At 35.0% G+C, this 15,613-nt stretch overlaps 1 protein-coding gene across 1 annotated transcript; it reads right to left on the bottom strand.

Annotated features, from left to right (window-relative positions):
• Nucleotides 1–226: 226 nt before the first annotated feature.
• Nucleotides 227–14,789, bottom strand: LOC132557453 (phenylalanine--tRNA ligase beta subunit-like). Its single transcript, XM_060221943.1, has 19 exons — nt 14,653–14,789; nt 13,067–13,122; nt 12,529–12,596; nt 11,845–11,901; nt 10,995–11,067; nt 10,653–10,712; nt 10,153–10,208; nt 9,472–9,622; nt 8,604–8,712; nt 8,274–8,406; nt 7,818–7,869; nt 7,358–7,419; nt 6,906–7,012; nt 6,513–6,613; nt 5,832–5,912; nt 5,466–5,558; nt 4,508–4,625; nt 3,385–3,540; nt 227–2,367 (listed from the first exon to the last, which is right to left on the bottom strand). The coding sequence occupies exons 1-19, from the start codon at nt 14,708–14,710 to the stop codon at nt 2,216–2,218; spliced, it is 1,743 nt and encodes a 580-aa protein (XP_060077926.1). The 5' UTR covers nt 14,711–14,789; the 3' UTR covers nt 227–2,215.
• Between the last annotated feature and the right edge of the window lie 824 nt (nt 14,790–15,613).

Genomic DNA, 15,613 nt, shown 5'->3' with positions numbered 1-15,613 from the left:
TAGTTTATAGAACGAGATAGTAGATCAACATATGTTCTACATCAAGTAGATTGTTGTTGAAGGAAAGGGAGTGTAGTTTAAGATAATGGTTTTAATCAGACTGATTGTACACACACCTTACAGGTACAATATGTACTTTTATTTATTTTCTTTATCATTGTTATGGTTATGTTTTATCACCATGACAACCTGGTACAGAGTAAAGAAGAACCCGTCAACAACTGGGTACATGTATCATAAGATTTATTACATGGTGTACATTTTATTAAATAGCACAAATAAATAGCACAGGCAACTAAGGAATTTCTCTAGTCCAAGAAATTACTCACGAACCAAAGACATTCTCACTTTTACAGTCAGACAGAAAAAACAGGTCATGTTAACTGTTACCTGGAATACTAATATAATTCTACAATAAGCCCACTTGTTGTATGCTTCTTCTATAACAACAGCTGGTAATTCTCCAACAACCATTGGCCTGTCCTACCTGTGCTCTCCACGTGAATATAGGTCGCTTGTCGTTAGGACAATGAAAAGTGAACACCACAGGTAACTGGCCTATCTATGTCCTCCATATGAATATGGGCCCTTAGTCAACAGGATATTGAAAGGACAATCTGGTCTGACGACACATGGCTTTGTTATCACTAATTCATCACACAGGTGATGTAACAACTACTTGGTGTGGTATAATCCTGAGATGACAGGTGGGCAGGAGAATGACAGTATCACCAACCATTTCTCTGGATCCACCAGGTGTGAGATATCAGTCATTGTCCCTTAACACATCTATAACTAAAGTCTTTAACAAGTTGTGAGAATCTACTAATGCAATAATGCAGTATAGATCAAAATAAAGTACCTGTAGTAGAAATTGATCCCAAAAGATACTGTTAAAAAACTGGCATGCTTTCTGCAGAAAAATTCTGGTATTTCATAACCATACCACACAGCTTGTGAAGAGCATCTTCACACAGCATTTCTAGTTCAACTACCTGTTGATATTTTGATACGAGGTCAAGAAATGTTTGATCAATATGACAGCCTAGAGACATAAATATCCTGCGACATCTCAATAACAGGAGAAGTGGTGCCAATAGGTCTAATGATGTGTTTACAACCTCAGTGATGGTGGACTATATGTTTTACACAATAATGAACCCTAACACTCTATCCGACATGCTTTGTGGCAGTGTAATTTTATAGTTTTAATTAAAAATTTGTTACGTAGACAAAAAGCAATGTTATGAAGAGAGATCATAGTGCATTTAACTAGAAGATTCTAATCTATTAGACAGAATGTGCTTATACAGTGTTTGTAATTACATTGTATTATACTCATGAAATAAAACCTAAACATGTATAATCTTCCCTGTGAGGATGCTACCCACTCATCCCACACAATCACAGCAGCGTGAGTCACAGACTTAGTGTTAACATCCCACACAATCACAGCAGCGTGAGTCACAGACTTAGTGTTAACATCCCACACAATCACAGCAGCGTGAGTCACAGACTTAGTGTTAACATCCCACACAATCACAGCAGCGTGAGTCACAGACTTAGTGTTAACATCCCACACAATCACAGCAGCGTGAGTCACAGACTGTTAACATTCAGAGAAGACGTCTTATAAATTTTCTTAAATCTTGAAGCTGAGTTTTGTCTTAAGATGCTGATCTTGTTTACTTTTCATGTTCCTCAGCATACCAATAACCTGTCATCTCTTCTTACGTAATAAATGCTTAACATTGACCTTAACTAGTAGTCTGACTACCGCATCCTCGTTGACCCTGCAGCCATTATAAATCAACCAAGTTATATTGCACTGGTCAAGCAAGTGGTGTTCTGTCATCATTGTAAAGGGACCAAACTCTGTTCTCATAATGACATTGTCCTGGTAATGACACAGCTCGCACAACTATGTTGTCTTCATAATGGCACAGTTCATAACACAACACTGTCCCCAATACAACAGTCCTCATAACAACATTGTCCTCGTAACGATACTTCTCAAAACAACACTGACCTTATAAGGCAGTTTATCAACACCGCAAGTAATCATAATATCGCAAAACACCTGTATTTTGGTTGTGTATTCATCAAACTGTAATTTCTAAAACAGAATCCATAAGAGGTATAAAAGACTGAGACTTTTTCAGCATTTTGCAGTATTTTTCAAGGTTGTCCATGATAAAATTACTGATGTACACCATCATAGGAAGGGTTCTATGGTGATTTCGAGGGCAGCACAGGGGTTAGTGAGCTCAAACTTCGTGATAACCTCAGGATGAAGGACACCGATGTGACCTATCTTTTTTCCTCGAAGAACAATCTCAGCACTCCTCCCAGGGAAATATGTAGGATCTGTAATGATTAATTAGGTCAGACTGGAGTCAAACACCAGGCAACGATACATAGTCATCCAAAACAAGGTTAAATCAACATCATCATCAAAGTTAAAAGTAAAGTAACAAGGTCAGTCAGTCAAAGATCACGTTGTAGGTCAACCTGTCAAACATCAGAGTTGTAGGTGAGATGACAAGGTCAGTGTCAAACATCAAGGTTATAGGTCAACCTGTCAAACATCAGAGTTGTAGGTGTGATGACAAGGTCAGTGTCAAACATCAGAGTTGTAGGTGAGATGACAAGGTCAGTCTGTCAAACATCAGAGTTGTAGGTGAGATGACAAGGTCAGTCTGTCAAACATCAGAGTTGTAGGTGAGATGACAAGGTCAGTCTGTCAAACATCAGAGTTGTAGGTGAGATGACAAGGTCAGTCTGTCAAACATCAGAGTTGTAGGTGAGATGACAAGGTCAGTCTGTCAAACATCAGAGTTGTAGGTGAGATGACAAGGTCAGTCTGTCAAACATCAGAGTTGTAGGTGAGATGACAAGGTCAGTCTGTCAAACATCAGAGTTGTAGGTGAGATGACAAGGTCAGTCTGTCAAACATCAGAGTTGTAGGTGAGATGACAAGGTCAGTCTGTCAAACATCAGAGTTGTAGGTGAGATGACAAGGTCAGTCTGTCAAACATCAGGGCTATAGGTCAAATAACAATGTCAGCCATGTCAAACAGTGAACATATCGACATACTATTTGTATTATAGTGAGATCAGTAACTTACTATGTCACAAAAGCAACACAATATACAACCGTTCTGTTCAAACTAAAGGTGGGACAGCTTTACATATGGGACTAAATCTGCTGTTCAGATTAATTGTGACCCTAACTTTGATCAATGCAATTAGGTCAAAACCATTGGGAAATACTGTGTGGTACAAAGTTTGAATAGGATTGATCCAGGATTACTTATTGTGTAGAAAGGATGGCTGGTCTCCACAGCACATTACCATATCTTTAATATTCTACCAAGTACTTACCTGGACTCTCTCGGATGTGGTAGCCATTGTTGTCATTTGTCATGGGAACCTCTAAGAGCTGCATCACACGGTCAAGCATCCCTTTCACAATCTCAAACCCAGAGGACTTGTTGTAGTTGACTAGACACAGTCGTCGGTCATTCCTGGCTCCGACATCTATCAGTACAGAAATAAAATGGCTCAATCAAACAAAATAATTGCATCAACATCTACAGCTGTTAGTCACTAAATCAGACAGTTACAAGGGTAATTTTTCATTCTCTGTAGTAACTAATGGTCAGTAACCAAGTAACATTTTGTTGTCTTTGACTAGAATTGTTAGTAACTAGGGTAACATTTTGTTGTCTTTGACTAGAATTGTTAGTAACTAGGGTAATATTTTGTTGTCTTTGACAAGAATTGTTAGTAACTAGGGTAATATTTTGTTGTCTTTGACAAGAATTGTTAGTAACTAGGGTAACATTTTGTTGTCTTTGACTAGAATTGTTAGTAACTAGGGTAACATTTTGTTGTCTTTGACTAGAATTGTTAGTAACTAGGGTAATATTTTGTTGTCTTTGACACATATTGTTAGTAACTAGGGTAATATTTTGTTGTCTTTGACAAGAATTGTTAGTAACTAGGGTAACATTTTGTTGTCTTTGACTAGAATTGTTAGTAACTAGGGTAACATTTTGTTGTCTTTGACTAGAATTGTTAGTAACTAGGGTAACATTTTGTTGTCTTTGACTAGAATTGTTAGTAACTAGGGTAACATTTTGTTGTCTTTGACTAGAATTGTTAGTAACTAGGGTAATATTTTGTTGTCTTTGACACATATTGTTAGTAACTAGGGTAATATTTTGTTGTCTTTGACAAGAATTGTTAGTAACTAGGGTAACATTTTGTTGTCTTTGACTAGAATTGTTAGTAACTAGGGTAACATTTTGTTGTCTTTGACAAGAATTGTTAGTAACTAGGGTAACATTTTGTTGTCTTTGACTAGAATTGTTAGTAACTAGGGTAACATTTTGTTGTCTTTGACTAGAATTGTTAGTAACTAGGGTAACATTTTGTTGTCTTTGACTAGAATTGTCAGTTACCAGTGTGGTGTGTGACTAGAATTATCAGTAACTAGGATTACCTTTTGTTTTATCTTGGTACACAACATCAGAGATCTCGAACAGGCGGAGGGGTAGGGGCATGGATTTGTTATTACCAATGGTCTTCAGCACGCCGGGCAGCAGACAGGTTCTAGCAATCTGTTGGAAATATAATTATGATCAAATTAATGTATGTATAGGTTAAAAATTATACAACTGGAGATGAATTCTTGAGTCACAAGACAAACACACTCACATTTGATTTTAACCTGAAGATAACCATGATGGTCACGGTATTGTTGTAAATCATCTTTATTCCACATGTGATTTACTTTACATGATTTTCGAAACAATTTCACTAAAGCTAAATTTTTAGCAAGAAAGGTATAATAAACAAGATTACAGTATGGCAGAAATCATTTTGTTATATTGCTGTGAACTTGTTGAAATTAGGAAATCATGAAAGTCAGCAGCCACAAAAATAAATTTATGTACAGTATTGTAATCCTAGCTGGAATACTGCAAAAACATATCTTTTTGTGAGACTCAATTTTCGAGGTTTATCAAAGAAGAAATAAAAATCAATGAAAATAAATTGCCCATGAAAATGAATGACTTCACAGTAACTTGTTACGATATTGTTGTAAAACAAATAAAGTTCTATATTTTAACAGATGAAGTTTGGGTTACATCACAATACCAGAAAATACTGGTATAAAAAGAAACAGAAAAACATCTCCGTCACGTTCAAACAACTCTGGTCCATCTGTTCGGCCACAATATATAGAAACAATTAAGGAAACAAGTTCAAAATGCTACATGACTGATGAACTTGTTTTACCTAGGAAAAGGACTGACATGAAAACTCCTATCACATCATTGGCTTTGTGTAGTCATCCAAAGGGTCATGTTTTAACCCAGTACCTGTAAGTAATAAAATTTAAATGACTGACAAACATTCTAAGATCCTTGATGAAATGCAGCTGATCGGTACTTTACCTGGAACTCAAAAGTCTTTGGGTTTGCGATGTGTACAGCATTGGCCTCTTCTATGGGTTTCCGTAGCTTGTCCGACACATCACTCCTTGAGCACTGTCATTACAATAATGTGTGTACAGTTAATGGCATTGCACAGAAAAGTAGATAGTGTTCCAATTAACAGACACTCCGTATATATACACATGAGTACATGTCAATTGTTAAATGAAAAAAAGGTGATATTAATCTTAAATAAAATAACAGCATTCCGTTTCAATTAACCTTAGTGAGGCTATCTTACTGAGTCCAACATCCTATACTCTTTCACTATCAAATCATTTTTATAAGCCAGATCGTATTTAGGAATGAACACTTGAGTCTACTCACCAAAGCAAATGTAAGGACTTCTGTGAAGCCAGCGGCTGACATTTCTAGTCGTAGCAAATCTGTTAGTTTGTTGATGGGTAACTACAACAAAATCTTTATATTACTGACCATCCCAAGGAAATTCTTAAACTAGCTATAACCACTGTCTGATATACTTATCACATGTCATCTTATCATTAAATAAAAGTTCAGACTTATTGAATAAAAGTCACTTAAGAAATTAAACACATATTCATCAAAGGTTACAAATACCCTGGCCCTATGTAGAGAAATCCTGATGTAATATTGTAGAAATCAAAAGTTATATTTTCTAGCATTAACTGATTGGCTATTACGCTACAGTATAGGAAAACATAATGTTTAACAATGAGTTAACCAGGTAAAAATGTCAGTAAAATTCTGCATCTGTCTATATATAATTAGCTATATACATTTTGTTGATACACAATTGACCAGCTGTAAATTTACTTAGTTTCCCTTTATATTTGAGATGGGTTAAAAATCTGACAAATGTTGACTGACAGAAGCGATGTCACTGCATCATCTTATTGGACTTTTCTGGTATGGTGGGCTAATGATGTAAAAATACTGTTAAAATCTGAAATATTCTTGATTTTTTTTATTTACAATCACGTTACAAAACGAGCGGAATTCATTTTGATTACGGTGTAAACAACTCACCTGATTAGCTACTGTGTTGGTCTTTGGAATAGTCTTTTTGATGTTGTTAAAACCATAGGATATTGCAACATCCTCAACTACATCACAGGCATGAATGACATGTACAAATAGTTAAGGTCCATCCTCCATTAATACATAATACATTGTACCATCAGACTCAGAGTGTTTTAATATTTGTGATGTTATAAATGTTTTGTTACTGTTTCTGCCTTGATAGAGGTACAGATAACTTTGTTACTGTTTCTGCCTTGATAAAGGTACAGATAACTTTGTTACTGTTTCTGCCTTGATAAAGGTATGGGTTAGTTTGACTCTGTTGATATCACCTCTCTAGTTTTATATATGTAACACTATCATTATGTTAAGATCACATTTTACATCAGACAAGGATATCTTGACGAGTGGGAGGGACCTCGACCCTCACTTGTGCTCCGCCATCCGTGACCTCGGCCGCCAGACACATCCGTGTCAGTAAGCGTGCAGTTTCCTCTGGAGTTATTCTGTAACAAACGGTGAAAGAAAAATGATTTTATGTCTCTAACAGAACAAAAATGAAAAATCTGGGATGACATCAATCTGATATTAAAAGGAAATTCACCTATTTAAGACTCTTTAATCAATTATACAGTCAATACATTATATTACAGAAATATCTGAAGCCATCTTATATGATCAGCAGATGGGTGATGTCATTTTATCATCATCTTAAATGTCACATTAGGTGAGTATATCCAATGGATATTTTAACAGAATAACATTGTGATCATGTGACTTCAAGTATAAAGTTATTTACTTATCATTTTCGTATCTTTCTTTGTTGTTGGCAATAAGGAGGTTACACTTACTTAATTCCGACATTACGATTGATAATGTCCACGTTCACATCCTCCATCCTGTATCCAAGCTCCTGTGAACAAAAGATCTTAAGTGAACCTTACTCCAAATTATGCTGAAATTCCCTTTACCCTGATATAGCAATGGATAATTTCAGAATCCAAATATCTTCAAAATACATGGTACTAGTTCTAAATCCTCCATTGTCACATAATTTGTGACCATGTCATACTGAAGGTCACATATCATTGTCATGTTCCAGGTCACACCACATCATCATGCTTAAGGTTTATATATCAATGGGGTATTACAATTATATGAGTATTACACCTCCTGTCTGGGAGAAAGATCTTTGTTTGTGTCACGGTGAATGAATGTATCTCCCTCTAACCTAGAGTAGAGGTAATATCATATTTACAGTATATTTCTTTAACTATGGTCTGATATATGATTTATTAATAATATACTCACAGGGTAGAAAGCAGAGGTTCCATCTGGCATTGTCACCTTGGCCTTCTCTACTCTGTAAAGACAATGACCAAAGCCACTATTGAAAAAATATCAGACAGGAAACAAAGGTTTTTTCGATGCTGTAAAATTTTGCATTTGACCAAAATCTTGATAGAAAAGGTATGCATTTTGCAATTGAGTCATGAAATCAATTTTTTTTGGCAGTCTAGTTCAATCCATCTCCACTAAATAAAGGTGAATTTGTTACAGTATTCACAAAACATGGCAATCATAGTGGACAAGATGTGGAGGACAATACATGTGGGAGGTAATGTATTGACTAGAGTGTCAATGACAGGACTTATGTGAGGGGTCGATCACAATATTTACAAAACATAGTCACCAGAGTAGAATCAATAAGGAGGAAGACATGTGGGAAGTAAATGTAGTGACTAGAGAGTCAGTAACAGAACTTACGTGAAGGGTCGATCACAGTATTCACAAAACATAGCGACCAGAGTGTCAATGACCATCTTGGCCTTTGTCAAGTCCGTGGCGGTACACTCTATGAACACATTCCGAGTGTTACATGTGATCTTACTGTGATCTCCTAAAATAACAATGGATTAATTAGCAGTAGAAAAATCCTGTTTAATTAAGATCGCCAGCTTTACTACTGTCCGTTATCTCAGGACATAAATAGTGTAAAATGGATCCGATTTTTAATAACAATTTTGATATCTAAAACTCAAAAAAGAAAACTGGTAGGACAAACTTAAATTCATGTTGACTACTCTACTAACTGACCATTAATGATTGGTGGCATAGACAGGACAACGCCATTCTGGTCGTAGATGACGGGATAAACCGGTTTGTCCTGAATTATTGGCAGAAACTGCTTCAAATGATTGTCACTCTGAAACAGTAAAAAAATTAATTTAAGCTGAAACAATAAAAAACAAGTTTAAGCTGAAACAGTCAATGCTTAAAGAGTGTAAGTTTCAAGGTTTACAGCACGGGAACAAACAATAGGAGTCATACTCGAGAGGTCAAATCGCCAATAAAGAGCTGTTAGTATGAGAGTTCCCATAGCAACTGTTGGAAGTCTGGTAGATCATTAATGTAGCCTATTTCATCGCAGAAATCACCTCACATCGATATTTAAACAAAGTTGGGTATGAAATTCCACTTTTCCTTAAAACTATTTCATTCTTGGTCATAAAAGTTTGATCAGTCAGAGAGAAATGAATAAACTAATACCTGTATCACATAATTATATTGGCCAATGGATTAAACTAGCCACCAAATAGACCCATATCTGTGCAATTTATTAGATTCAACAAACACTTTATTTCAAGAATTTATCTCTTAAGAAATATTCGTAAATACATGATTTTGTGAATGGTGATCTAGAATTGACTTTTAATTAATGAATGATGAGTTGTCTCTTCAAGACTGATATTGGTTACCAAATCAACATGGATGCTATCCACAAATCATAGCCAGAGATTTGAATTTGCAATTAAATCTCCTCGTGTATAAATGTGAAAATAAATCCCACACAAAAAAGTGATTTACAGTAAGTATTCCAGCAATGAAAACAACAGCAGGACCTTGTAATGAATTTCTAAACTACTTCTTGCCAATATAGATGAGATACATGTGAAGTTCTCACCGAATAATGGTCCATCAGTTCAGGAGCCGTCATCTCTCTTTCCTGATTTAGAGCTTTAAATTTAATGTCTGCTGGAGGCCGGGCATCATACAGAAATGGTCCCTGTAATGTGTCAAGGTCATGAGTTCCTATAGCAACCAGAGTTCTTCTCCTAGAAAATATGAAACAACGAAAGCACAATTATGATAAATAAATTATTGATGTTAAGAAAGAACATGGAGTTTTAATGAGATACAAGTTAGTTTATATATACAGCAACACATGTTACAACGAATTCCATCAGACCATGTGAAATAATTCATTATGGCCCGAATTCATTTTAGGATTTTCAGGTTTTCTAAAAGTGATGTCCACTGTACATATATACCAACTTACCTGATTTTAAACAAGTTTAAATCTCACAAAAACTTTCAAAAATGTCGACTATTTGACCATTTTTTGTCCCCATCCCTCAGGCCCCTGGGGAGTGGGGACCATATAATATACAATTTTGGTTCACAAGTGCTCATGGAATGTTTCTGAAAAATTTCATTGAAATCAGTTCAGTTGTTTTCCAGAAGGAATCCAAAATGTGAAAAGTTTTCGAATGCATGATCGTCAATGCCATACAATAGGGGATTGCAAATGGTCACCAGCAGACTTTGTGTCTCTGAAATATGATACAGAACAAGAAAATCTTACCTGCACAGATTCTGATGTAATTTATCTTGGAGATTAATGAAGCTTTTGTATCTTTTCTACAACAGAGAAAAAATTATAAAAATAATTGAAATAAGTTACACTGTAAACATCTTGACTTATCAACGATTTAAGTCTGCCAGAATTGTATCCATCATGGATGCTTCTAAACAATTTATTTCTTTATTGATGAGGGATCTATTTCAGTCTTGATATACAGAAGTTAATGATAGTTAACATGAAGTAGTAATAGAGTGTTCTTTTGTTACCAAAAAACTTCACTGAGAAGCAACCATTAGCTAAATATGTAAAATAAAGAAATAAAGGAAAATATTGATCACTTGTTCCTGTATCCTCTGACAAAGGCAGACATATAGTGGATCAAGATTGATATTAAAGCTCATCATAGGAGTTCCGGAAGGTTTAATACAACACAATCTTTTCCAGAGTAGCCTTACCAGTAATTGCCAGAGATTAGTGAAATACTTTTACGAGATACTCACTGGAGTGAAGGTGATGTTTCTAAGGACAGCAGCTACAGCAAATGGACGGACCTGGGCTGTCTGGAGAAATTAAACAGTAACATCTCAGTCTGAAATCTGTGTCGCCTTCAGGCACTAACAGTATTATCAAATCTGATACATGTGTGGTGTCAAAAACAGGTCAAATTCCTGGTGGTAAACAGGTAAAAAACATATTACTTTTAAATCAAACTACATGTACAGTCACTATCAGACCAAAAATATCTACTCTAACATAACGACACTAAGATTAGAACAGATGCTATATTTACAGATGGTAGAATGATGGAAGAAGTACCTGTACAGATACATGTAGATACTTACAGACGGTAGTACAATAAGTTCCTGTAACTTGTCAGCACTTGGTTCCAATGCTTCATACCTAGGAGCCTTTATTCTGTACAGGAAACAAAAAAACTTCTAAATATGTAACACTGAACAGAGGTCATTTTATTTTTCATGCCATCAGCTGACATTTATAAACTGATAAATGCCAACAGAAACAATACAAGGAACAACCTATGTCATGTACGTGGTTGCCATTTCATTTAAATCACAATCTCTGAAATCGTAAGAAATTTTGTCTCATCAAAGTTTGAATGTGGTACTACTGTTGCTCAACTTCTCAAGCAGAGTAAACAATTCTGTGTCACCAGAAAACATGTCCTTAATTTCTTTTGTGTTCATGGAAATATTTTGGACTAGTTCATTTCAACAATTTAAAACAGAATGTGACTGATACCTGTATGTAAATGCAATGTGCATGCTAAAATGTATTGCTAACATATATATTCCATACCAGTGCAATTCCAGCTTTCCAAAATTTTGATGAGTTGCTAACATATATATTACTGGCCTCTATTTTTTGTGAAAATCTACCTGTTTTTAACTTTATGGCCTCTATTTTTTGTGAAAATCTACCTGTTTTTAACTTTATGGCCTCTATTTTTTGTGAAAATCTACCTGTTTTTAACTTTAAATTGGAACACATTTCATATTCAATTAAAGATAGTTCCTTGTATAAAACAGATAGAATATTATACCATAAGACTTTATAGACCAGGTTTTGAAGACAACAGTTGTTGCCCATATGCTTTCTCCCACATTTCTTAGTAAGAAACTTGATAGGTATGATGTTCATAAAATATCTTTCTTGGATATTTGAAATACTTACTTTTCAAGGAAAACTTTAAGCGCTCGAGTCAATCCTTCAATACACAGTAAGTCATATCTGTAAACCAGTAATAAGGATGTTAAGGGTGATACATTTTAAACAATCATAAATACAAATTGTATCCTTGTTGTTGAACCTGATAATTTGTGAACTCCTTTGAGACAGTTAAATTGTTGTGATTAAATACTATCACTGTTAAATATCCTTCATGTTTGAAATAAATTTTTCATAGAGACTTTTTTCTTATTCATGATACAAAAGATCGGAATTAACTTCTGTTTTAGAATCATACAAGGTGATAATCTGATGGAACATCTGAGAAATAATGTAAGCCTACTTCACAACCTGTAAAATATTTCAAGGATTACTGTACCTTGTTGTAGGTCACATAAGACATCACATCTACACTGAAGTCGTGTTCTGAGTAAAGTTACATAACTCCATAAATGCTGAAAGGTGTTATTGTGACAACTGACTTTATATATTGATATTTTATCTGCTGTAAATGTTTGCTGCAGTCTACAATGTAAATATATCAGCTGTTTTTACAGCTTGACCAGTGTAATTTACACTGAATATCATTACACCTTGTCACACATCACCTTTGGGACAAGTCGAAATAAACATATTTTTAAGGAATGTCAGCTTGTCACCTACATTTACAACACTATCGTAAAACATCACCTGTTGGCTGGTATGTCCACCTTGAATTCTGATGCCAGCTCTGGATTTTGTTTAAGTTCTTCCTCCTCCTGAAAACACAATAAGATATATACAGTTGAGACTCACTGATCTATTGATGTAGAAAATTAGACAGTAGTAAAGCTTAATAAGATTGTACACAAAAGTGAATAGTACCTTTTAAATAAGTTAGAGACAGTAGAAGGCAAACCATGAATAAAACTACATCATACAGCTGTTCCGCCCTTCTAGGACTTGTCAGTGATGCTACATCATACAGCTGGTTTGTCCTTCTAGGACATTCTAAGTTTTGAATCCAAGGAGGCTACTGAGGAAAATTCAAACTGATCGAAAGAAAAGTTAAAATTTAGACAGGGAGGTGCCCCATAATTAAATGAATTTTGCAATTTTCATATATCAGAAAGATTTTAGAACTACGTCAAGTACGTGTGTATATTCTGAACCATGCCACTATTTGAAAGAATTAAAACATGGCATGCAAGTTACGGCAAACCTTGGGGACCTAAAGCAATGAACTTACCGGCTCTTCAGCCTCCAAACCAAACTCAAAACAGAGCTCATTGAATTCTTCAAATGCTGAAATAAATTAAAACACATTTTGAATTTAAGACAAATTTGAGTTTATGAAGTAGTTTAAGAATAGTGTCACCTATGAATTTCGAGACCTTAAGAAAAACATAACATTGATTTGTGTTACCATGTATGAATATTTACACACCTATACTTTTCCTTTTTCAAGATTTCCTACATGATCTGCGTGAAGACATACAGTACACACTATTTACAACCTATTTCAGGTACATCTTGATGACTAATCAGTGCTTACAAGAGATGGTTTGACAATAAATGCGCCTTGGTGTGGCTTTTACAAAGCATTAAACATAGTCTTTGTCTGATTTGATACCCATTGGGGTGTGCACTAAACATGATTTTCCCTCTGTCTGTTTTTTCATATTGGTTCCAAACTAAATTCTATGGGTTTTGGAGCCTCACGTTGAAATTTGTGAAATCTCAAGAAAAACCGTGATAGTAATGTAAAAGGAATAGGTCAGTTTGGCTTGCAAATAATATCAAAAGAAGTCTCTGTCACTCAGCTTCTTTTGTACATTTGGTTGAGCCATGGATTATTGTACCATAAACCTGGTATTGGTAGAAAGGTTTCCCCTGCTTCTTTCTTAAAAGAACTGACATAAAACAGATAATAGGGGGAAGGAAATTGACACAGGTCAGACCAGGAGATCTATATTGACTACGTAAATACTTTACTACATTTGTAGCTAGTTGTTAACAGAAACTGAAAAATCACAGATTTGTGTTTAATATGCAAAATAATGATTCAGCAACGGGGGTATGGACTTTTTATAAAAAATAGTCAAATTGACTTTAAACTCAGCTTAAGATATTCTGTCCAAGTTGCATTTATTCAGTCATGAAACAACTGCAAAAGTAAAATGCAAAAACAGTCACAGTATTTCCAGCCTATATGGCCTATATTATGATAGTACAGATACTACAGCTGTGACCATTACCTCAGGTTTTAAGAAGCCTGCACTTGCAGAAAACATTGTATCTTTAAAAAATCTACCTCGTCATAAATGAATGTTACTTCTATCAATATGTCGCAAAAGTTCCTGTTTAAATCATTTCGGCAATCTTAACAAATCCATACCCCAACTTGTGTATAATAGACCAGTTTGCCCAAGTAGTGGTTTTCCCCGACCTGTTTAATGAATGCTGGGGAATTCATTTGCTTACATATCCTAATTTATGTATAACAATTCGGTCTCATCAAAGATAAATTACATATTATCTGTTAGATAGTACAACAGGTCACAGGTACCTCTATATAAGCCTCATCTGTCAACACACTCATTCGTCAGAGATTATAGAATGAGTGTATTGCCTGGAAGATTTCAGCTGTTTTTCCTATTGCAATACAATAGAAAAATCATTCATATAATCACAATAGTTCCTGGTGTGTGTGCGTTAGGATCACGCATTGTAACCATACAGATTTAGATACAGCCGAGGCGAATATCTATGAACAGTCAAAACACAACAGCTGTCTGAACTGCCGACGACAAGTTTTCAGTTGAGGGGACTTACTGTACGTCTTTCCAAGTGACGTGAACAACTCTTCCTTATTAACGGCAATGGTAGGCATTTTGGAGTAAGTGATTCCAGCCGACAAAGCACCGGATAGTTTTCTTCCTTACTAAATTGTGAAGTGATTCCCTGATGCCGGTGAGGGATGACGAAAGCATGGGAAATGGAGTTGCGTCTTTTTTATCTCAATATTGAAGAGTTCCAATTTTACATTTGATATTAATAAACTGTAAAACAAATACTTGTGTTAGATTGCTACAAATTATAACCCAACAATAATTCGATGATCACATATTAGTTAGAATTGTGTTTTACTTTATTAATGTTGTTTGTATATCAATATTCAAATTTTTTATTCCACTTTTATTCGGGTTCCTATTTTTGGATAAACAAAGATGTCTGCGCCCACGAAACAAGAAAGTAAGGTGTGGTCTGCTTCTTTCGTGTTTTAATTACTGCACATTTAGCTGGCATATACGCATTTCTGAATGACAGTTGCTTACGTAATATATTTTCGAACCATATGTATAATATGTATTTGAAACAGAGTACAAGACAGAATAGAAGTTCTTATACTCTTAGAAAATGTATTCTAAGGAATAGACTGGCAGATAGAAGAAAAGATCCTATAATCTGTCAGATGTAGCGAATGTTTTAAGTCAATGAAAAGAACATGAAATAGCAATAAAAATAACTAAATCCATCAGCAGCCTTGAGCACTAGCATCGTTCATTACACTACACAGAGTTATGAGATGAGACATCAGAAATAATATAAGAATATAAACAATAGGAATCTTCCATACCAGTCTCACGACATTTTTTTATGCTCACTAGTTACAGATCACTGAATGCTATCTCTTTAGCTCATATATATTTATTCTAAATACAATGAGAGTAACGTGTACTTTATATTACAGTTATATCGTTATTTCTATCATATAAGACTGCATGTTCCATTA

The sequence above is a fragment of the Ylistrum balloti genome, unplaced genomic scaffold (assembly GCF_031769215.1).
Source record: "Ylistrum balloti isolate Yb309-2 unplaced genomic scaffold, AGI_CSIRO_Ybal_v1 Utg369656, whole genome shotgun sequence".
NCBI classification, from domain to species: domain Eukaryota; kingdom Metazoa; phylum Mollusca; class Bivalvia; order Pectinida; family Pectinidae; genus Ylistrum; species Ylistrum balloti.
This window is presented reverse-complemented; position numbering and strand designations above follow the sequence as displayed.